The 22546-nt window shown below is 39.2% G+C and overlaps 5 protein-coding genes and 1 non-coding gene across 6 annotated transcripts; 4 read left to right on the forward strand and 2 right to left on the reverse strand.

Annotated features, from left to right (window-relative positions):
- Positions 1 to 1946: 1946 nt before the first annotated feature.
- Positions 1947 to 5440, forward strand: LOC137739487 (monodehydroascorbate reductase 4, peroxisomal-like). Its single transcript, XM_068479071.1, has 7 exons — positions 1947 to 2292; positions 2974 to 3025; positions 3193 to 3273; positions 3447 to 3565; positions 3907 to 4126; positions 4266 to 4384; positions 4565 to 5440. Exons 1-7 carry the CDS (start codon positions 2173 to 2175, stop codon positions 5291 to 5293), a joined length of 1440 nt encoding a protein of 479 aa, XP_068335172.1. The 5' UTR covers positions 1947 to 2172; the 3' UTR covers positions 5294 to 5440.
- Positions 5441 to 6206: 766 nt separating this feature from the next.
- TRNAP-UGG (transfer RNA proline (anticodon UGG)) lies at positions 6207 to 6278 on the forward strand. Its single transcript has one exon. It is a non-coding gene; the product is annotated as a tRNA-Pro (tRNA).
- Positions 6279 to 6475: 197 nt separating this feature from the next.
- On the forward strand, positions 6476 to 7310 carry LOC137739524 (large ribosomal subunit protein bL12c-like). The gene has a single exon (XM_068479119.1). The coding sequence runs from the start codon at positions 6554 to 6556 to the stop codon at positions 7118 to 7120; it is 567 nt and encodes a 188-aa protein (XP_068335220.1). The 5' UTR covers positions 6476 to 6553; the 3' UTR covers positions 7121 to 7310.
- A 1997-nt stretch (positions 7311 to 9307) lies between these two features.
- Positions 9308 to 12900, forward strand: LOC137739371 (PWWP domain-containing protein 3-like). Its single transcript, XM_068478939.1, has 2 exons — positions 9308 to 9587; positions 9900 to 12900. The coding sequence occupies exon 2, from the start codon at positions 9903 to 9905 to the stop codon at positions 12729 to 12731; it is 2829 nt and encodes a 942-aa protein (XP_068335040.1). The 5' UTR covers positions 9308 to 9587; positions 9900 to 9902; the 3' UTR covers positions 12732 to 12900.
- Positions 12901 to 13042: 142 nt separating this feature from the next.
- LOC137739372 (universal stress protein A-like protein) lies at positions 13043 to 15188 on the reverse strand. The gene is made up of 4 exons (XM_068478940.1): positions 14867 to 15188; positions 13802 to 13923; positions 13593 to 13711; positions 13043 to 13387 (listed from the first exon to the last, which is right to left on the reverse strand). Exons 1-4 carry the CDS (start codon positions 15042 to 15044, stop codon positions 13279 to 13281), a joined length of 528 nt encoding a protein of 175 aa, XP_068335041.1. The 5' UTR covers positions 15045 to 15188; the 3' UTR covers positions 13043 to 13278.
- A 1384-nt stretch (positions 15189 to 16572) lies between these two features.
- Positions 16573 to 21024, reverse strand: LOC137740874 (uncharacterized). The gene is made up of 2 exons (XM_068480677.1): positions 20615 to 21024; positions 16573 to 17261 (listed from the first exon to the last, which is right to left on the reverse strand). Exon 2 carries the CDS (start codon positions 17244 to 17246, stop codon positions 16620 to 16622), a length of 627 nt encoding a protein of 208 aa, XP_068336778.1. The 5' UTR covers positions 17247 to 17261; positions 20615 to 21024; the 3' UTR covers positions 16573 to 16619.
- Between the last annotated feature and the right edge of the window lie 1522 nt (positions 21025 to 22546).

Below are 22546 nucleotides of genomic sequence, written 5' to 3' on the forward strand. Positions count from 1 at the left end.
CCTTCGTCTTACCGTCCAATACCTTTTCAATTCGACTTTAAACTTAATTAAATCGACGTTTACCAAGACAATTGGATACCAATCAGAGGACCCATTAAAAACGTGATCCATGCTTGAAAAACTTTGTTTAATTCCTCTCCTTTTATTTATTTACTAGACTTTGTTTAATTCCTCTCCTTTTATTTATTTGTGTCCAGAGCAGTCAGATTCAAAAAATTCGGACAACTCAACTTAAATCATGCGGTCCTCAGTAGCTCATCTTACGGGCTCACCTCACGAAAAATGAAAATTTTGAATGGTCATAATATCTTTTTCTTGAACGGCTCAATTTTTTAGTCTGGCTGCTTCAAACACAGAGATCCGAAGAGAATCTCAACTCCACCTTTTTCACTTTTTTGAAGACTTGAAATTACCAAGAGAAAATAATGTGTTTAAAATTACTTATAATATTTGTTTAAAATTTTTTTTTATAAATATTCAATCGGATTTGGTGATCGATTTTGATGGCCCATAAGATACAACTGGACTCTGGTTTGGAGCTACCAAATGGACAAGATATAAGGCCCATAGCTAAAGTTTGACAACTTGCTTCCTAGGAAGGTTGTTGGGCCAGGTTTATGCCTCATACGAGGTTTCGAGTTTCGGCCCAAAGAAAATAACACTGTTTACCGGCATGCTACGAAAATAAGCGCTTTGAAGGGAAGGATGGTATGACCTGCTTCTGCTTTTAGCTGCCAGTGACTCGCAATTTTGAAAAAAAAAAAAAGAAAAAAAAAAGCAACTTCTTTCCTTTTTATCAAACACAATTTAGATTTCAACTTTTTTTTTTGTAAGAAAAACTAATTAAAAACGTTTGAAAACTTTGATTTTTAATCAAAAAGAAAAAAAAATGTGTTGTAAGTGAATAATACCAAGAGTGATTTTTTAGAGTAAAAATATCATTTCCGTTAAAAATGAACGATACCAAAAATGTTTTGTTAAAGCTTCATTTTTTGTAAGCTACTTTTTAAACAGCCCTATAAACCTTAAACTAGGATTCAAACCCTCACACATTACACGAATCATGTCAATTAATGCAATCAAAATTAAAAAAAAAAAATTAGTAGAAGTAAAATTTTCGTAAAGGCAAAGCATTATCTACTAAGAAGATATACTAGTCCTTGTGAAAATAAGATATATCAATTATATTTTCACTTCTTTGTAACACATATAATAATATGACACGTGAATTGTGTTTATTGATATTTCTAAAGACGTATAATATTGAAGAGATGGAGGAGAGGATAAGTTCAAAGAAGGGAACGTGTGGCGGAGACACTAACCTACCTAATCCACGATTCTGTTGGCTTCTCCGACTCTGGCATAATTTTCATATCATCTCACTTCCATCCAACCTCATATTCCTCAATCTATTTCCAAAATTCCTAGTACCAACAAATTCTTATATTATCCACTCCAATCGTGTTCGTTCATCATATATCGTGCGATCAATTTTTGTCAAATACTATTTATATTTAATTTAAAATAAAAATATTTAAAATGATTTCTGACCGTACAATGTATAATGAATGAATACGATTTGAGGATTTCTAAGATCTACAAACAGAATCCGAAAATGATCCTCATTCTTATCCACCACCGCATGGCATGATAGCCGCCTTACACGTGTCACCACATCACTAGCTGGCCCGACCTCAGAAAAACAAAAGAAAGATCCTCACGATCAAGTCGCGGGTCCCACAGATAATTCTTATTTGTAAAGATTTTTTAACGTACGGTTTGTCATATCAAATATTATTATATAAATGATTAGATATTTAAAAATAATAATTTTTAACCATTTAAATTATAACATTTGTACCGAATCATCTTTTCATGAAAAAATTTCTCCATCCAACGGTATCCAGATGCAAATCCAATGTAGAGTAAATGGTAAAAGGAGGCAGCTCTGTCTCTCTCTCTCTCTCTCTCTCGATGATATCCTGTCTGACTTCACATTCAGCATTTGTTCATCTTCCTCGGGAGAGCATTTCTTCAAAGGAAAGCTCTCCCAACCAGAAAATCATAGAAATTAAATATACATATAATTCAATCTCTTCTTCCACACTCCAGTGAAAGAAAACAAAAAAAAAAAAAAAAAGGAGGGAGGGACAAGAGAGAAAATAAGGAGAGATGGGAAGGGCATTTGTTTATGTTATTCTGGGTGGAGGGGTGGCTGCTGGGTATGCAGCTCTTGAATTCACCAAGAGAGGCATCTCCCATGGTGAGCTCTGCATCATTTCTGAAGAATCAGTGAGTTCTTTTTTCTTCATGAATTCAATTATTCATAGCTGATAATTCATTTGTTTGATGGATATATATATATATTAATAGGTGTGCAATTTGCAGGCTTTAGTTTTGTGTTTTTTTATTTATGATAAAACAGGAAAAGATACATGAATTCTTATATTATTTCAAATTTTAGGATTTGGGTTTGTATTGAAACATTGTTTAGCGTGTGAGGATGTGGAGAGTTGTCCTGCATCAGAAAGTTAAGCAAACTTTGCATTGCCAATTGGTTTTGGGATTGGAAAATGGACTTTTTCCTGCCGAATTTTTTTAGCTGATTGAATTGAACAATGTAAACCGTTGGACCTACGATTATGAACCCTTTCACATAAGTGATATGGAATAGTATTGCTCTGCATAATTTTTGAAAACAAGAGCGAAACACTTTGAGGGCGAGGCCTTGGCACAACGGAAAGGTAGCTCCTTTGTGACCAAAAGGTCACTAGTTCGAGTTGTGGAAATAGCTTATTTGCAAAGCAAGGGTAAGGCTCTCTGTCTACTATAGAGGTTCCCCCAACCCTCGCAAAGCCTGGTTGGTTTGGGGTCGCCATTTTCATGAAACAACTTGTAACATAAGTGATCAATTCTGTGAAAGTAAATTCCATGATTCGGGAGATTCAACGGTTGCGATTATATCTTTTTCAGGTTCCACCTTATGAGAGACCTGCTTTAAGCAAAGGCTTTCTACTTCCAGAAGGTATATAATGTTTCTATATCACAGACATTAGACATCAGTGTTTGGCCGCCGTATTAGATACATGCCTTCAGCAAATGCTTTCTCATCATTGATGTTAGTTACTTCACACATATCTCTTTCTGAAATTCTGCATTGACTTAATTCTTGCAAATTGTGTTCATGTGCAGCGCCTGCACGCCTTCCATCATTTCATACTTGTGTCGGTGCTAATGAGGAAAGGTTAACTCCAAAGTGGTATAAGGAGCATGGTAAGTATCTATGATGTCTTGCTTCTTTAACTTTATATGTTAATAGGAATCATAGGGGGTGGTATTTTTTTTGTTTGTGCTTTCCGTGATCACTTTTGGTAAAAACTGTGGTGCTTTATCAATAAAATCGAAGTAGATAAACTGAAATATAATTTTTATCTTCTTCTTTATAGGGATCGAATTAGTTATAGGAACTCGAGTCAAGTCTGTTGATGTGAGACGCAAGACACTACTGACAGAATCTGGAGAGACTATAAGTTACAAAGTTCTCATCATTGCAACAGGTGCTCGGGTATTGAAACTGATCTTATTTTACTTTTTGCTTTTCTTGCTGTATATGTTCTGTCATTGCTAAAAGAAGTATAATGGAAAGTTTCAAATACAATATAAGCAATATTGATGTACCACGAATTCAAGTAAACGAGTAACAAAACCTGATTGAGGAGTTAAAATGTTGTAGTAGCCCTATAAAGTGCTAATTACCTTTTCTACAGCTGTGTTAATGTGGTTGCATCGGACATTTTTTTCAGAATATAGAACGCTATTAGTTTAAGGGGTATTTCCGAAGTATAGTATGCTAAGGAAAATTCATTTTCTCCATTTAATGGATATGTGTTTGTGTGTCGAAAATAGGCACTGAAGCTGGAAGAATTTGGAGTCAAAGGATCAGATTCTGAAAATGTGTGTTATTTACGAGATTTGGCTGATGCCAATGGACTAGTAAACTTGATGGAATCTTCCTCTGGTGGGAATGCTATTGTCATTGGTGGTGGCTACATTGGAATGGAGTGTGCTGCATCATTAGTGATCAATAGGATGAATGTAACGATGGTTTTTCCAGAAGAACATTGCAGTAAGTACTTTTATTCTGATGCAGACCAAATGTTGTTGCATCTTTTTTTCTGTGTGTGTTGGGGCCTGGGGGGCATCTGTTCGATTTGTGGTGAAAGAGTTCTTGTAAGCAAATGGATCAATGCTTTTGTTTTTTGCAGTGGCCCGATTATTCACACCCAAGATCGCAAGTTTTTATGAAGAATTTTACAAATCCAAAGGAGTGAAGTTTGTTAAAGGAACCATTTTGTCCTCGTTTGACATTGACTCGGACGGGAAGGTAGATGTTAAATTCTTCTGGAATAACATGAACTTTGAGTGGTTATTGAGATGCTTTCGTCAAAACAAATTCTGTACTTTCTTAAATAGAGAAAACATTGGTTCCATAGTTATATGTATACATTTTCTTTGAATTTGATGCGATTGAAATGCTAAATTTTTCTGCTCAATCCTTGTACAGGTGACTGCTGTTAATCTTAGAGATGGAAGTAGTCTTCCTGCAGACGTGGTTGTTGTGGGAATAGGAATTCGTCCAAACACGAGCCTGTTTGAAGGTCAACTAACGCTGGAGAAAGGTGGGATCAAAGTGAATGGAAAGATGCAGTCAAGTAATAGCTCAGTCTATGCCGTGGGAGATGTTGCCACATTTCCAGTAAAAGTATTTGGTGAGTCCAGAAGGCTCGAACACGTTGACTCAGCAAGAAAATCCGCAAGACACGTTGTTACTGCAATTATGGAACGAAACCAAGGTTATGAATTCGACTATCTACCATTCTTTTACTCGAGAATCTTCACCCTGTCTTGGCAGTTTTACGGGGACAATGCAGGAGATGTAGTCCATTTCGGAGACTTCTCAGGAGGCACATTCGGGGCTTATTGGGTAAGAAAAGGTCAACTTGTCGGGTCTTTTCTCGAAGGCGGAACCAAGGAAGAGTATGAAGCTATAGCCAAGGCCACCAAGCTGAAGCCAGAAGTTGAGGACCTAGCTGAGTTGGAAAGGCAAGGTTTGGGTTTCGCATTGACAGTTGGCCAGAAACCACCGCCATCATCACCACCCCATGGTGTTACCAGTTCTGGCATCGTTCAGGAGAGGCCAATGTACGCTTTTCATGCAACTGCCGGCGTTGTTGTGGCTGCATCGATAGCAGCGTTCGCGTATTGGTACGGAAGGAAGCGCCGGAGGTGGTGAGCAGATGTTTGGGGACTGTACTATAACCGTGTTGTGTGTGGCATTGAAAGGTGTAGGAGATTGAGAGATGCCTCAAATATTTGATCAAATATATTGAGGAAGCAAAACTGTCGTTGTAAATAATTAATGAAATACAAAGAATTATATGCATCCGTGTACCAAATTCTCTGGAATATGGGCTTTGGGCTTAAAACTATTAAGTTGGGCTGCCATTTCAAATATCTGGATAGTTGATGTGGGCTTTGGTTGGTCTGCCATATCAGATATCTGGTTGATGTGGGCGTTTTCGTTGTAAATTTTTTTGTGCTGAGCAATATTTGGGTCGAGCGCATAACTTTATGAGGTGTTGTTTACTTGTTAAGAACGAGTATTTGAGTAACTCAAATTTCGGAAAAATATGTTGGTCACGATTACAATTTGTAATCCAATATAAGAACACAACCGAGAATTAGATTGATTAGGAAGGATAGTTTATCTTGTTTCATCCAATCTCTTCTCAATTTTTGTTTTTTCTCATTTCAAGTGCTTTATCGTACGTTTTTTTACAAAATGATATTTTAAACTGCTCTGTTGTTTATGCAAAAGGACAATCACACCGGTATAACCAATTAGCCTGACCAATGTATGGACATTGTAGTTGCACTTTAACATAATCTAATATGTTCTCCACATTGCTAGTGAAAGGTGTTGGTAAGAAACCAACCAATTTAGACCACAGAGAGAAAGAAGGCCTTGAATAAGAGGGATTTTTCAATATGCCTTAAATACGGGACGGTACGCCATATGCCATTATACAATTAGAGAGACACTTGAAGAAAAACTTTCATCTAATTGTATAATAACATACGGTGTTTCGCCCGTCTAACTACATGATTTGAAATAATAATCAAGTCATAAATTTAAGTTCACAAGTGGGCATTTGGTCTAGTGGTATGATTCTCGCTTTGGGTGCGAGAGGTCCCGAGTTCGATTCTCGGAATGCCCCTGTCGTCGGCCTTTCTGTTTTTAGGCCTTTTAAAAATGCTATTCACATACCTTTTGTACCCCTGAAGAACGACGGAACTACTGTGCAATTTGCAGGAAAATTATAACATTTCATAAGGGTAAAATCGTCAACCAAATAAAACCCAGCAGCTTCATCCGATATCACCCATTGACATTTTAGCTCCACAATTCCTTATCCTATCATCTTCCCACTCTCCATTTCTCTCTCGCTCTCCCTCTCTCTCTCTCTCTCTCAGACCTCAAAAATCCACAACAATGGCTGCCACTCTCTCCACACTCACATTGGGCACTCCCTCCTACCCCGCCACAACCTCCGCTTCCTCCTTCCCTTCTCACTCCCCCAAGCCCACCCTCCAATTCCCCTTCAACCCCCAAAACCCTACCCTCACCCACCGCGCCACCCACATACGCCCCCTCGCCGCCGTCGGAGCCCCAGAAAAGATCGAGAAGCTCGGCACTGACATCTCCAGCCTCACGCTCGAGGAGGCCCGCATCCTCGTCGACTACCTCCAGGACAAGCTCGGTGTCTCCGCCGCGGCTCTTGCCCCAGCCGCCGCAGTTGCTGTGGCGCCAGGAGCAGCCGATGGCCCCGCCGTCGTGGAGGAGAAGACGGAGTTTGATGTCGTCATCGAGGACGTGCCGAGCAACGCGAGAATCGCGGTGATTAAGGCGGTGAGGGCGTTGACGAGCCTGGCGCTGAAGGAAGCGAAGGAGTTGATTGAGGGTTTGCCGAAGAAGTTCCGGGAAGGAATTTCGAAAGACGAGGCGGAGGAGGCGAAGAAGCAGCTGGAAGCCGCCGGGGCGAAGATTAACATTGTTTAATCATGAATTAGCGCTTAATTAATCCGGTTCGCGGGTTTTAGCCAATGAGCTTTGTTTTTGTGTACTTTTTATTTGGAATTGTAGGTGTTTAGCGATATGTCATTGCTCTCTTGCTTCAATTTTCTCAATGCAGTGGGAATTGTAATCTTATGCTGAAAAATATATTTGATTGCTTTGGTTTTTGTAGTTTGATTTGTTATAGAAATTCTTACGTCGGATTTTGTATCGATAATGTTGTTTGTAGATTTCAATAAGGCGGCAATATGTGTTTTCACTGACATGTTATCTACTAATGTTATGAGCGGTATATGTATCGATGATGTCGATGTTTGTTAGTATAAAAAAACAAGAGAATGTGTGCTTTCATGAACTAGTTACTTCAATAATTGGATGCATGTCATACATTAGAGCATTGTAAGGTTTTTGTAAAATTAGTGCTTGGTTATGTTGGGCGAGCTCTAGCTCGTTGGAAAGAATGTCCCCTTGTGATCAAAATGTCGCATAGCAAAGACGGGATTGCGTGCAATAGACGTTCCTCCCGATACTTCCAAAGCAAAAAGTCTTTTGACTCGGGTCGCCCTAGTGCTTGATTATGCTGTTTGATTGTTTAGCTAGTGGAGCTAGAAGTATACTTTGCTTGGCTTAGAGATGGTAAATGTGGGCACTTCTTATCACTTAACAACGTTAATCTAGCCTTTTTGTTTAGTCCAATTTCCATCATATGCGATTGGGTGGTGCACATTATTTCCTCATCCATTTCGTTGCTTCATGTACATGTAGGAAGAGATCAACCTGCCCGAAAAGCCCATATTCTTTTCTGTCTTTGGTATCCATATGTCGATAACTGCTGCTTTTTTAGAGCATCTCTAAAGGAGATGTAAAATTTTAAGCATCAAAATGATAGTTGATAGCTTAAGTGACAATTTGACATTTTATACAATATTTTGCTCCACCCGATATGTTAAATAATAATGTCATTTAATAAATTTTTATCTTTTTGTGGAGTCCAATGATTAAGGCAACCAATCAAATATTTCAAAAATAATGTCATTTAATAAATTTTTATCTTTTTGTGGAGTCCAATGATTAAGGCAACCAATCAAATATTTCAAAAACATAACAACATTTATTATATATTATATTAATATATTAAAATATTATTTAATAAATTTGATATCTGCTGGCTTTGCCTTCAAATGACTTAGTGCCACCTAAGAAATTGAAGGCTCGGTTGGAGAGAATTTGCTACCATTTTTTACTGTTGTATGCCTACATAGCAATTTTGACATCTCATTTGGAGATGCTCTTATTGGGTCGAATATGTGCGAGTTCATCCTTAAGAAAGCAAAGTGAACCCCTTCAAGTTTGAGACAAAAATTATGAGCAAAATTCTCTTTTGACTCGATAAAAGTACAATTGAAATTAGGAATTGTATATTCTTTTGAACTTTCAAGGTGGGGGAATGAATAAATTCTTAGACGAATAAATTATGTTTGTCTTTTTCTATCATATGAAATGTATCTATACATATATTATGACATGTGAAATAGACAAAAGTGTTCCGAGCTGAAAAATTTGTCTAAGAAAAGTCTCAAAACCTGTTACACCATAAAACGATGTCGTTGTAAGCAAATGTTGGCTGGGATCACCAATCAGCAATTCAGCATCGCCTTTATGAGGGGATATGTTTAACCAAATCGAAACCGGATCCCCTCCTAAGCTTAGGAGGCTGAGCCTCCTGAGCAAAGGATTTGAGCCGATGAAATTTGATCAAAATGCTACAAATAGGGGGACCCTCTAAAAGTTAAAATAATTACAGTCGTTAGATCAAATTTCAACTGTCCGTGTGATGTGCTCAGGAGGGGATCCGGTTCCAACCAAATCCACAACAGACACGTGGCGATCATCCACATCAAATCCGCGGCTTTTCATTTAACGTCAAAACATAATAGCTTTTCAGCCGTTTGATATCCCCAATGCCGCATCGAACCTGCGATCATGATTACTCCTCTTCGAAATCTCTACAGTAACAACCACATGGCCCCATAGCACAGCGAGTACGCTCCCATTCCATACTCTCGCGTCTACGCGCCTCACCAACCCAAATGTCAGCTGGGCGGGCACAAAACGTGGAGATGGCCGCTCTGCCAGAAAACGACAACAAGAGCGAGATAGCCGCTTCTTCTCAACTCCCACTCTCTCCTTCTCTACTCTCTCAGCTCTTCCCACCACCGCCTTACGCCAATTTCTCGCCCACTATCTGCGATATTTTCCCCCCGCCATCCACCATTTCTTTCTCTCCCTCTCACAATTCGAATTCGAATTCGGATTTTCTCTGCAGAATACGATTCAGGAAATCCGTATTTATTTGTTATCGGAGTTTTTCTCAATCATTTGCAGAGCTTGCAGGTTTTGTTGACCAGCAAAAGAAAAAAGCTTCAAGCTTTGAAGCTTTTGGTTTCTTCGGGTATATAATTTCCCTGTTCTCTTTATTTTTCGGTTATTATATACATATACATATATATATATATATATATATATATTTTATTGTATGTATGCATTTGTTCTCGTTTGTTAGTGCACTGCGCAATTAGTTATTAATATAATTATATTATTCCAGTTTTCAAGCTCTTTTGGACATAAACCTAAACCCTAGAAAGTACTGATTTTTACATATTTTTGCATAATTTTTTGTTTTTGTTTTTGGGTTTTGGGTTTTGTTTGTGATTGGGTTCGGCTGTGAAATCAAGGTTTGAGCTTGAGCTTGATTTTTTTTCAGGAAATGGGGATGGTAGGGACGCGATCTACTACATCCCTGGAGGAGGATTTGGGTTCTGCATCTGAACCGGAGAAGCATGAAGTTCCGGAGGAGAAGACGATCAGGGAAGTTGTGACCGACTCGGGAGGGTCCGGTCGGGGAAGTTCCGGCGGTGGAAGGAGTTTTGGGAACCTGAGTGTTGATGTCTCGGATGCTGAGGAGGGTTTGGTGAAGCTGAGAGGGAAAGGGAGAGTTGAGAAGTTGGAGTTTGTTTCGAGTAACGAGAAGAAGGCGGTGAGCGGCGGTGCTGAGGTTGATCATGGTGAGAACGGAGGAGGGGTTGGAGAAGATGGGAGTTCTTTGGATGGAATTGGAGAAGGCCCGGATGGGACTGAGATTACTGAGACCGGGACCGATGTGAACGGAGGGTTTGAAGAGAATGGGAGCTGTTTGGATGGGACTGGAGAAGACCCCGATGAGAAAACTGATGAGATTAGTGAGGACATGGATGATGAGGGACATGAGTTTCTTGTTGGTGATTTTGTGTGGGGAAAGATTAAGAGCCATCCGTGGTGGCCTGCACAAATTTGTGATCCTTCGGACGCTTCGGAGTATGCCCTGAAATTGAAGGCCAAAGACAGACTCCTGGTGGCGTATTTTGGGGACGGAACATTTGCTTGGTGCAATTCATTGCAGCTGAAACCGTTTGAGGAGAACTTTAGGGAGATGTCGGGGCAGAGTAGCTCGAAGGCGTTTGTTAATGCTGTGCAGCAGGCTGTGGATGAGGTTGGAAGGATTGTGATGTTGAAGATGAGTTGTGGGTGTGTAAAGGAAGAGTCCCTGAGTGAGGTTGGTCGGCCGTTGGCAGTAAATGCCGGAATTAAGGAAGGAGTTCTTGTGCCAGAAGGCAGGGTTGGGAAGCTTTTGGATCGTCTGTCTGACCCGGCAGAGCTTCTTGCTGAGTTGAAACATGTTGCAGAAGTTATGTCCACGTCTAGTGAGCTTCAGCTGAATGCTTTGAAGAGTTGGTTGTCGGCATATTATTGTTCAAAAGGGGGCTATCATTTGCCTGTTTTCGTCGAAGCGCAGCCAGTTGCTGGTCTTGAGGATGACTGGAGGGCGGTGGATGTCCCGCACCAAGGGCCATTTGAAGACTGGCTTTCTTCTCCCAGAAAATCAGGTCAAATTGATCAACCTTTACACGAAAATTCGGCTCAAGGTTTAGAGAATAGGCAATACCAAAGAAGGAAGCAGAAGAGCATTGCTGATATAATGGGAGAGGATGATGATATTCAGGCGGAAACAAAGGAAGGAGCAACATCAGAGAAAGCAGGGTTATCATCTGGGCCGAAGAAGCGGAAAGTTGGCGAGAATCATGGTGAGAGTAATTTGACTTCTGAATCCGGAAAGAGAAGGGCCAAGCTTTCAAAGACACCAACGAGCACGCAGATGAAAAAACTATCATGTGCTGAAAATGGTTCTAGTGACCGTACGGAAGAAACTAAGAAGGGTGCCTTAACAAGGAGCAGGAAGAAGGCTGAAGGTACTGGAATTGAAAGCAATGGTGGCGAGACCAAAGAAGAAGCCGGTGATAGTCCTATTCTGCGCAGTGGCGGTTCACAAACTGACATGAAAGACCAAATTGATCACCCCTTTTCCACAAGAGAGAGGAAAAGGAGCAAGTACTTGTCCCCCCCCTTCATAAATCTAAGCACTGGAAAAAGGAGTCTAGACATAGAAGTAGAATCTCAGAAAGTTTATAATGAGAACCTTGTTGGGTCCCCGAAGATGCTGAATCCTTGCACAGAGACGTTACAGAAGAAAGACTCCACAGAACTTGGGCTTGGGAATGAGATATCTGGTGGCTCAAGTTCGAAAAAACCATCAGCAGATGACAAGAAGAGCATTGATGAGATGAAAGCTAATGTATCTAATCGTAACGTGCTATCTGGAGTCCGCTCTGCAGCTGTTAATCCATCATCTCCAATCAAAAAGAAATCCTTTGAGATTGTTAAGGATTTTCTGTCCATATTCAGAGACTCGATTTATCGCAATGGATCCTACTACGACATATACAAGAAGAAGCAACCTGATAAGAAGAGAAAGAAGTTAGAATCTGAACCTGGCTCAATGGGGAAAGACCGAAATCAGACTGCAGAAAACCTGCCTGAAACTGAATCTGGGAAGAAGAGAATCAAGAAGAGCAGTGAGACAAGGTCTGCTAAGCCTACACAAAAGCAAGCTACTGAGACACCAGGTTCAGAGCCTGGTAGTAAGCGAAAATCAAAGCATGCTTCTGGAACTCCGGATTTGAAGAAAAGGCGTAGAAAGACCGACGAAATAGCTTCACCTGCATCCCTTTTTGTGACATTTGGCCCTGGGTCCAATCTCCCCACAAAAGCTGATCTTATCAAGATTTATAGTAAGTTCGGAGAGCTGAACGAAATGGAAACTGAGATGTTCTACACCAATTTCTGCGCTCGTGTTTCCTTTGCAAGGCTAGCTGATGCAGAAGAAGCCTTCAACCATTCGCAAAATGACAGTCCGTTTGGAGCTTCCAACGTCAATTTCCGGCTTCATAATCTGGCAGCTGCTTCGAAGGTTCGTGAACTGAGTGAAATATCCAATTCTGCTCCTGCTAAGAAGTCCAGGGGCAAGACCAAAACCCAGGGATTAGCTTCACAGGCACCCGCTGCTGCTGGTGAGGCGTCGCAGATCGACTTAATCAAGCAGAAACTGGAGAAGATGACCTCAATGCTGGATGATTCAAATGGCCAAGTTTCGGATGTCACGAAATCGAAACTGGAGAGCGAGATAAAAGAGCTGTTGGGGACGGTAAGCACGATGGTCTAATCGTCGTCGTAGATCAGCTTCTCTGCTTGGATATAGCTAGTGAGCGAATATGTAGGTTTAGGGAGAGATCTAAATACTTTCTTTTGGGATGCTTGTGGATGAAGTTAATACATCTCCATGTAACAACTCTCGATATTTTGATTCCAATTTCAGCAGTTAATTCGATGTACATTTCAGTTTTCTTTGTGTCCCGACCGGAACGATACGCAAACTTTTGGGGAGGTGGAGAAGCATCCTCGAAACATCGAATCTCCATTTGACAAAAGCAACAAATATGGAAAAGAGAGTGTATTAAGCTGAATGTAAGATGATGAACAAGAAAGCTCGAAAACGAGCCCCCAAACTAATTGCAATACAACGCAAAATATTCAAGTTTCATCGTACAACTAGTGTAATTCCCCCGGCATCCGATTTGAAAGAACTAAAATTCACACGACAGAAGGGATACATGTAATTTATTCCCAGTTGGTTTTTAGGTACAAGGGTCTGGTGCCGGGAAGTGTACTGACGGAATCAAAGAAACAAAACATACACATTCCGGTAACATTCAGTCATCGACAGGATCCTGGGGTGTTTCCTCTGCACTGCGCTTGATTGTGATGACGGGACACTCAGCATGCTTCACGCAAAACTCGCTCACGGTCCCAACAAAAATCCTGCACAGCACAGAAAAAGGGATATGTTAATTGGATAGCCTTGTATATGATAAGGCATATAACCCAATTATGCTCCAGAGTAAAATTTGCTAAATAACTTTATCCGCCAGTTTCAAAAGATGCGAGAAAAGGACGTCAGCAATCTAAGAAGACTAAGAACTGTGGATATCAGGCATGTCTGTGAAAGGTAAGGACTTAGAGATACCTTTGGAAAGGACCAAGACCCCGACAGCCCACCACCAGAAGGTCTGGCTGCACACGCTTCACCTCGCGGCAGATTACTTCCTTGGCATCCCCTCTTTTGATCCATGCTTCACAAGCAACCTACGAGATTCCAATATGTAGGTGTTATCTTAAAATAGAGTCTTCTTCAGATGCAATCAATTAAAGTCGCCCCCCAACACAAGTCAGTACCCCGATTGCATGACATCTGTCAACAAAGAACTCCAGCAGATGAAGCCCTCTAGCTTGGTCTCTGTTCTTCAAGTTTTTAAAATCCTCCGGCGATGCATACACACTGTCCATGTCATCAAAACCTATTATAGAAAGAGGGAACATATTATTTGCAGTAACAGTTAGTTGCCAGTTAATACATAGCAACAAAGATCAGTTAACATCACATCGTTACTAAGAAGGATAAAGAATCAGACAGTTTTCCAGGCAATGAAAACTAAGTGCTAAGCATGCTTAAATCAACAAGAATATACAGAAGCTCGACTATCTGGACTATACGTAAAGTGATTGACATTGTTCAAAGTTCATACAACGATGAATTCAGATCAATTCATGATCACAATTTCACTACGCTATGATGACGGTTGATACTAGAGGACCGCGTCAACAATAATTATGATCATGATCATGATGTTCGGGTCACAAAATGCCTTTTGAAACGATGAGAAATACATGAAACACGCTAAATGCAGTCACGATATCAAAGCCAACTTTGAGACACAATCGTAAAAAAACTTGTACAGAAAATAGTCCGATCTCGTAACCAATCAAACTCAAAATTGAACTTCAAATACTAAATATTCACCGCTTAAACGAACTGAAAAATTGAAAGGAATGATCAGAGTACTTGAGAAGTCATCAAGCACCTTCATACTAAATGAGTAAATGGCCTCCCGTTTGGTACCAAAGCCTTAACGATTGTTAGATACAACGCCGATTAGGTCAAATCGACAATCATCGCCTATTTAATTTCAATTTACAAACCAAATGACACCAACAAATTATTCAATCGCGTAGACAATTTAGTACTCTCACACAATCTGCGACCCCCTAACACTCCTTGATCAAATTATTTCACTATCTTCCAGCACAAATTTACAGTTACGGTTTCGATTTCCCTATCCTTTCATTTTCTCTTCAAATTCCTCCGTTTTCTCAGCAACCAAACAGAGCACAAGCACAATTATAACAAGCAAAAACATAAAAGTAAAAGCAGAAAGAGAGAGTGATAGTGAGAGAGATGACCGTCTTCGTCGGGGACTTGGACGTGAAGGAACTGGAGCTTGAAGCCACTGGTGTTGGAGCGCACGATCTTCTGGAGCGTCCACTCGAACGCCTTCCTGCTGCTGATCGAGGCGTGCGGGTAGCCCTTGATGGTCGACTCGTTCACTCCCAGCATTATCCGAGTTGGCTCATTCGCCATCTTCGCTTCGCTCAACGAGTCGACTCGGAACTTTCTCGAACCTCACTCGCACTCTCTCTGATGAAGTCGGTAGATGAAGCAAGAATCGTTTCGTTTGTATGGGTTCGCAGCCGTAAGCCCGATTAGGCACAGCGCGTATCTGGGTGCAGGATAGTGCATATCCAATAGAAAGGTACTAACCTACGCCGTTCAGTTACCGACATGTGCCACGCGGCAGTATATAAAAGCGTGCGTCATATCATATGCCATGGTTTGCCAAAAATTTGGCGGGGTCTCCTTTTCTATTATGAAAAAGCAGATTGGAACGCGAACTTTTAAGCGTACGAGCTAATGTTCTTAATCGACTGAATTATAAGCTATTTGTATTCTTCAATTTTCTTTACATTATCAAGTATAAGAATAACTTTATCATGACATGTTGTTTATATTAAAAAATCATTACATAATTATCTATATGTTTCTAAGTATAAGTTTTTGTGTCAAGTAACTGATGATGCGACATCAACTTATTGAAAGGCTACACGATGGCGTCTTCCATCAACCGACACCCCCCCCCCCCCCCATTGTACGACCCAGATCGAAGACGAGCTCACCAGAAAATGATCGCTGAAACGAAGAAGAAAATCAATGGCAAACCAAATAGAAGATTGAAGGCCAAATTGAAGAAGAACAATCTGCATGCATGCCGATGAAGAAGAAGATTGCAAGACTTGTAAACCATGTATGAGGATGGGTTACTTAGCCCGCCCTATTTTCCCTATTTCAATTTATGAATCCAGTTCGTGTTACAATTTTTTCATCAAACTTAAGTTGAGTTACAAATCCAAATTAATTATAAATAACAGATCCCGTTCAACTCACCGAACATGACCTTCACTGTCGTTGATGCTTCCGGCATTGGTTGTTCGGAGGTAGGATTCTCTCATCTCTTTTTTTCCCTCCCCTTTCCTTCCCTCCTAGTTGAACGGTCACGGTTAAACCACGTGAACATTTTATATTAATTTTGTATAGAAAGAGAAAGAAAAAATAAAAAATGTGAGAGAAGAAATAAAAATGGGAGGAAACAGAATCCTAGCCCCGGTTGTTCATTTCTCAACATAACTTTTCATGATTTCAAAATACGACCGAGCGTGAGTTCACAGGTGATACTGATAGCAACACCTAGCAGCAAACAAAATAAGTAAATATGAAAATCAAAGTAATTAAAAGGCTGGTTATTATTTTTATTTTTCTTGAAAAAGGTAACCAACTCCCGGTTTTCCCTTGGCTCAAGCTGCCTCCTGTCACTCTCCCACTGCCACAAACTCACGTTTCCTGTCTCTCGATCTCTGTCTCCGTCTCCAAAACCACTCCGTTTCTTGTGATTTATGACCCCTCCATTTGGAGGCAAATATGATGCAAATATCATCGATATTTTCGTAAATTTTCATATTAAATTTTTTACCATTATACAAGAAGAAAATGAGTCAGCGTGAATCGCTTCTCTTCCGTATACAGTACAAACAATAAAACAGAAAGCAAATTGAACTGCACTAACCCCAAGTGTATACAAATTAAATTAAATTACACAAACAATTAATTTACATTCCCTAATTGCCCCTTATTTCCAAGAGACTGAATACCAGTAAAGGAAACTCTCCCGAAACCCAGATGTCCAATCTGGTACAATTCTAACCACACCCTCTCCGCCTCCTGCCTGGCACCGTCGCACTCCATTTCCTCCTCGCCGCCCCCACCCCGCCATGAAATCTCGGGAACTTTCCCCTCCTCCTCCCCTCTCTCCACCACCCACTCGATCCCACGTTTACAACTCCTACCCCCCTTGCATTTCCTCCTTTTTTCCCGCTTTTGCCCCTTCTTTTTCCCCAATCCCAAACACTTCCTCCCCACCATCCACGGCACTTTTACGAACGCAAGGGTCAAAAAGTTCACCAGTGCGCAGGGGCAGCAGCAGAGCGCCACGCAGTCCGCGATCAACGCGCCGCTGCACGACTTGCAGAACCTTCCCGTGCACTCGATCCGGTCCCCCGCGCTGTCGTCGACGGCGTACCCGTACCGGCTCTTCCGCGCGGGTGTCGTGGTGGGTCCCGCGGATGACGTGTGACTTTCTCCGCGATGGTCGGACGACCCGGACGATGATGACGACGACGACGAACTCCCGTGGTGGTTACGTGACGCCCGAGTCGGCTTAATCTGATCCATTGGATTTCACCTGACCTGCAAAAGATGAGAGGTTTTATAAATTTCAACGGTGATGCGGAAGGAGCGTAGATTTTGATCCCAAGTTTCTAGGGAGGGGTCTTTCCTACATGCTTATGCTTTAAACTGGTAACTGGGAGCAGAGACGTGAAGAGATTATTCTTTTTCATGCATTTTTATCTTGGTAATTATAGGAGGGCAAAATGGTCCATAAAATTGTTTTGAAAGAGAGTTACATAAGCCCATCTCCAACTAGCCCGACCAAAGGATTATAGGGCTAAAAATAACTCAAAATGACACGAAAACCTTCTCCAACCAATGATTAGGCCAGATGCTTGTAGGCCCATCGGGCCAAAACCCTCAAATCAGACCAACGGGCTGGCCATTTCCAGCCAACTAAACTAAAAGGCCATCGAGAGAGTAACTTACATAAACGGTTTTTATTGACTCATACTATAACATCGTCAATAACATATCTTCATATGAAAATCAGTTGGGAGTTTAAATGTTGAGTCTAGTGGGCCTCGTGAGTTTAATTCTTATAATAGAGCATGTTTATTAAACTTGCACTATTAGAACGATAGGTGTCATTGAGTCTTTTATAGCGGGTCGGAAAATTTGAGTTGGATACTATATACAACAAACTCACATAGTAAATCATAATATTTGAGTCAATATGAGTGAGTGTGATTCCTAATTACAATATTTAGCACTCATGAGTTTGAATATTCTTATAAATTTCAACTCTCACAAATATTAAACTCACGCCATTGAAAAATATTGCTATAGGAGTTAAACTCATATGATCTAATTTCTTTATATAAGAATTAAACTTATAAAACCGACATCAGAAACAAAATCAAACTCAGGCAACTCGAATCCTATAAAGCATATCAGTAAGAATTAGGGTTTCGGGTTGAATGAACAGAGAGATTTTTTAGTGTGCCGAGTACACGGTGGATATACCACGTATCCTAATATAAGTTATTGTAAACTTTTATTATAACATTTAGTGTATTTGATCGTGTTTCTGACACATTAAAAAAATTATCCAATGAATGAATTAATGAATGAAAAAGGTTAAAAGGTGAGGTAGAAAATGGAATGGGAGGGAGGACGAGACAGAGACACGTCAGGCAGAGTCAGGGAGGGAGGCCCGAGTTTATGAATAAGTTTCCCTCAATGTGTTTATCGTGAGACGAATGATCACTCCATGTCTCATGCCTAATTCAGCACTCGAACAATTTCTGCTCTGTCGTCCTATGATCCTATCCCATCCCTTCACTCGCCTTCCACCAATCGATTGAACTTTTGTCCAAAAAATAATAACTTCACCACACAAACGTTTACATCAAATTGTCTATACTTTACAAAGATAAGATATAAATAAAGATTTTTATAGTGCAATAAACAAAATAGCGTCATATCAGTGTTGTACGTAAAATTTGGTGAGAATAATATACAGCCTTATGCACTTAAGTTTGAATTATCGTTAATATAGGTAAGCTAAACTAGTTTACAATACCACTTAAATAAAAAAAGAAACATACAAATGGTCTTGGAATTACCACCCTAGTCCCATTGTGCATCAGCCCCTAAACGAATCGGGAGACTTTTTATTGAAAAAACAACGATATTTACTAATAAAACTTTAAAAATACATCTAAGACGTACACAAGACGAACATTTACTCTGACATTTTTTTTTTTGTGAAATGCACTTTGATATTTGGTTGAGAACACATGCAAATGTTGGAAGGGAAACACACATGCCAAAAGCCATGTGAAAAAGCAAAAGAGGTCGGTCGCTTTACCCCAAAAAGACAATTGGAAATTGAATAATTTTTGTTAGGGTGCAATTCGATTGGAAATGTTACCATAAAAGTGTGACAAATGCAAAGGTGGTGACATGCTACCAAATTTCTATCTGATGAAAGTTGTACTTCATTTTCTTAATGCACTGTCAAAATCAACACACATCAATTATCCATATTGTAGATTTGGGAAAAAAAGTTATCACCTACTTTGAAAGCATTATTAAATCTCGTGTTCTAATAAAATATTGTCAATTTGCTCCTAATTTTTAAGTTCTAATCTATGGAAGTCACATGGGCCCTAAATTATGATCATGATTGAAAAAATAAAAATAAAAATAATATAGACACTCAAAACTGATTATATTACTGCCACATTTAATACAGAGTTTTTCTTTAAAGAAAAGGGATCAGCTGGTGGCTGAGCATGGCAGTCCACTCTTCTAAGAGTCGAGAAGACTCGTAGAGGTATTTTAGCCTCCCCATGACAACTACTGTGTGATTTACATGCGCTAGGCTCTTTATGCCCACCCTTGTGCGATTCACGAGCGCTAGAAATATGAGTTTGAAATTTGTCCCAAATCACTGGGCCACTCTGAAATGATTCTACATTTAATTGAGAAAAATCCTAATGCATCATTTATATGAGGTTCGTTTTATTAAAGAATGTATCAGCAATGTCCGAAATAGTTTCATCCTTCCCAATTGCCAAGTCTAGAAAGCAGAAAGAATCATTTTGTAGCAAACAACGTTATTTGGGAGAGAATCTAATGCGAAAACCAAAAACGATGAGATGGGAATTTGTAGTTTTGTGGTGTTGAATGAGGGAAAAGTGGATTAAGAAAAAATTAATAATTAATTAAAACATGGAAAATAACAATGGAAAGAAAGTAAAAAGTCATTAATCAAATTTAGAAAAAGATAGTATCACAATCATACAAATATAGTATATAGATATCCTAGTCATTATTAGCCAAATTAAAAACTTTTTAACCATTTGATTACTCTTAAAATCATTCCATTATTATCAATAATATTTTGTTAACGATGTATTAACTTATTAACTGATTAGCAATTTAACAATATCATGTATAATGTGTGTAAAATTGAATGGTAGTAAAAAAAAAATAATAATAAAAAAAAAAAAAAAAAGCCCCTCCTCTCAAAATTCAAACAAAAAGTCAAGACTTTCTTCACAAGCAGATGGACTTGCAATAAATAGGTTAGACATGAGTGGGACCGATCCGCAGTAAATCAGCCAATCACCAATTAGTAATCATAAAAGGTAATTAGATTAAGTGAAAGAAATCACTCACTAAGAAGCATTAGCAAATCATATATCACATCACACTGCTGGCTTGCAATTGCATGAATCGTCTAGCAATATCTAATCTACATTCCACAGTTTTTCTCCTCACTCGAGGTGAAGCGATAATCTAATCTAATCTAAATAATAATGAGAGGTTCAAAAAGGCATTCGTAATCTTAACTACAAGAAAATGGATGAAGGAAATGAGCAATGCAAATGTATATTAAGGAAGTGAAAGAAAGAACTGACCTGGAGAAGCGGGGATCAAATCAAAGGTTGAGATTTAAGTCAAAGCTCGTGATCTTGGGTTGACTCTGGATGATTAAAAAGCTCGATCGTTGGAATACAATGTGGAGTGCGAATAATGAAAGATGAACGAGTTGGAAGTTCGATCTGATCTCAAACGCCCAGATTTCATATATAACCACCGCTTGTTTATGTAACATCTCTGCAAGCAGAAGAAATAGAACCACACACTCTCTCTCTCTCTCTCTCTCTCTCTCTCTCTCTCTCTCTCTATTTTACAGTTTTACTCTCTCTTTCTCTCTCTAGCTCTCTCAGAGTCTGTGCTACTTTTAATCTATTTGTGAACTGACTTGTAAAACTTTGTTAACGGGAGCTGGCTTCTCTGTCATACCATTTTTCGTACATTCTCATCTTTTTTTATTTGTGCGATCACGATTAAGATATGTCAACATTTTATATTACTGTTGTGAGAGAAGCCAGCTCCTTGTTAACGAAAGCAGAAGATTTTCTTCTATATAGAACTCTGAGCAAAGCAGAATTAAAAAAGAGGGAAAAAACGGTGCTCATGCATCACTCTTGAGAGAGAAAGATGTGTGAGAGGGAGAGATGGTGTAGAGAGGAGAAATTTTTAGTTTTGACGGGAATATAAGTGGTACATCACTTGTTTTAATAAGAATAGTGAGAAATTTTATTTTTTAATTTATTAATATTTTAACATACATATCTTACTATTTGTACATATAATATATTATCCCGTCTATCAGTCACACTAAAAAATTTCTCAGAGAGAGGGAGAGAGAGTGAGGGCTTCGGCATTGGTTTTCATGAGTACCGATGACAGCAAATATAGGGAACTGTTCCTCATCTACCCTGCTCTTTTCCCACTCCTCTCCTCCACCCTGCTCTCTGCTGCCCTAAACATCTCCGTTTATTCCTCCATTACGGTCAGTTTGGGATTACTTTCTTTGAAAAAAAACACTTTTACTCATAAGTGATTATATTATAAGTGTTTTTTTTTTTTTTTTGTCAAAAGCACGTCAAATCCAGTTGCTTCTTGCATCCAAAAACGTTTTCAAATTTTTTGTCCTAAATGTTGTTAGGGATCGTTCGAAACTGCTTCTTCTAAAAACGTATATTTCAGAATTCTAGCCTTTTGAATGCTTTAATCTTCTCCCATCTTAGATGAATTTATACGGGATAAAAATACAATAAACTTAGTACCCAACACAAGTGAATCTTAAGCAAAATACTTACAAAATAATCAAGACCTTAAGAAAATAAAATAAATTTCCTAATTCATCAATCTCGTAATAGTTTTCTTTTTCGATTTTTCAACACTCCCTCAAACTCACGATGCATCATCATGAATGAATTTTCCGAATATAAGACGGGCTAATCTTAGAAATAGTAATTAAACAAATCGTTAATTTTAACAAATTTTGTGAAAAGTGCATTTGCTAGAAGTGATTTAATTTTGAAATTTGATCATGTAAATTTGTTACTTTTGCGTGAAACTCATGATTCTTTATGTTTCAAACTCCCAACTTGATTAATTAAACAAATTCAAAAAAGTAAACTGTCATGACGAAACTAACATCTGAACACTTCTTTACAAAAAAAAAAAAACGAAAAAAATTAAACAAATTTGAATTACTAATACGTTTGACCGGCATATGGTTGTCAATTTTCATGCAAGGCCTTGTAAGCTGTCACACGACCCACCAGCTACATATAAATTGATAAATTGGTACTCAAAATTATTAAACAAATAATAATCTTTGTTCTTTTGTTGTTAAAATAAATAAATAAATAGTAATCATGATCACCACAATGCATGTCGACAATATGGTCATCTCTCCCATGTCGGGTTGGGTTGACTCACGAGTAGTCATGGGCCCTTTGTTAAAATTGTGCTCTACTTTATAAATTAATTAA

This window comes from Pyrus communis, chromosome 7, assembly GCF_963583255.1.
Source record: "Pyrus communis chromosome 7, drPyrComm1.1, whole genome shotgun sequence".
Classification (NCBI taxonomy): domain Eukaryota; kingdom Viridiplantae; phylum Streptophyta; class Magnoliopsida; order Rosales; family Rosaceae; genus Pyrus; species Pyrus communis.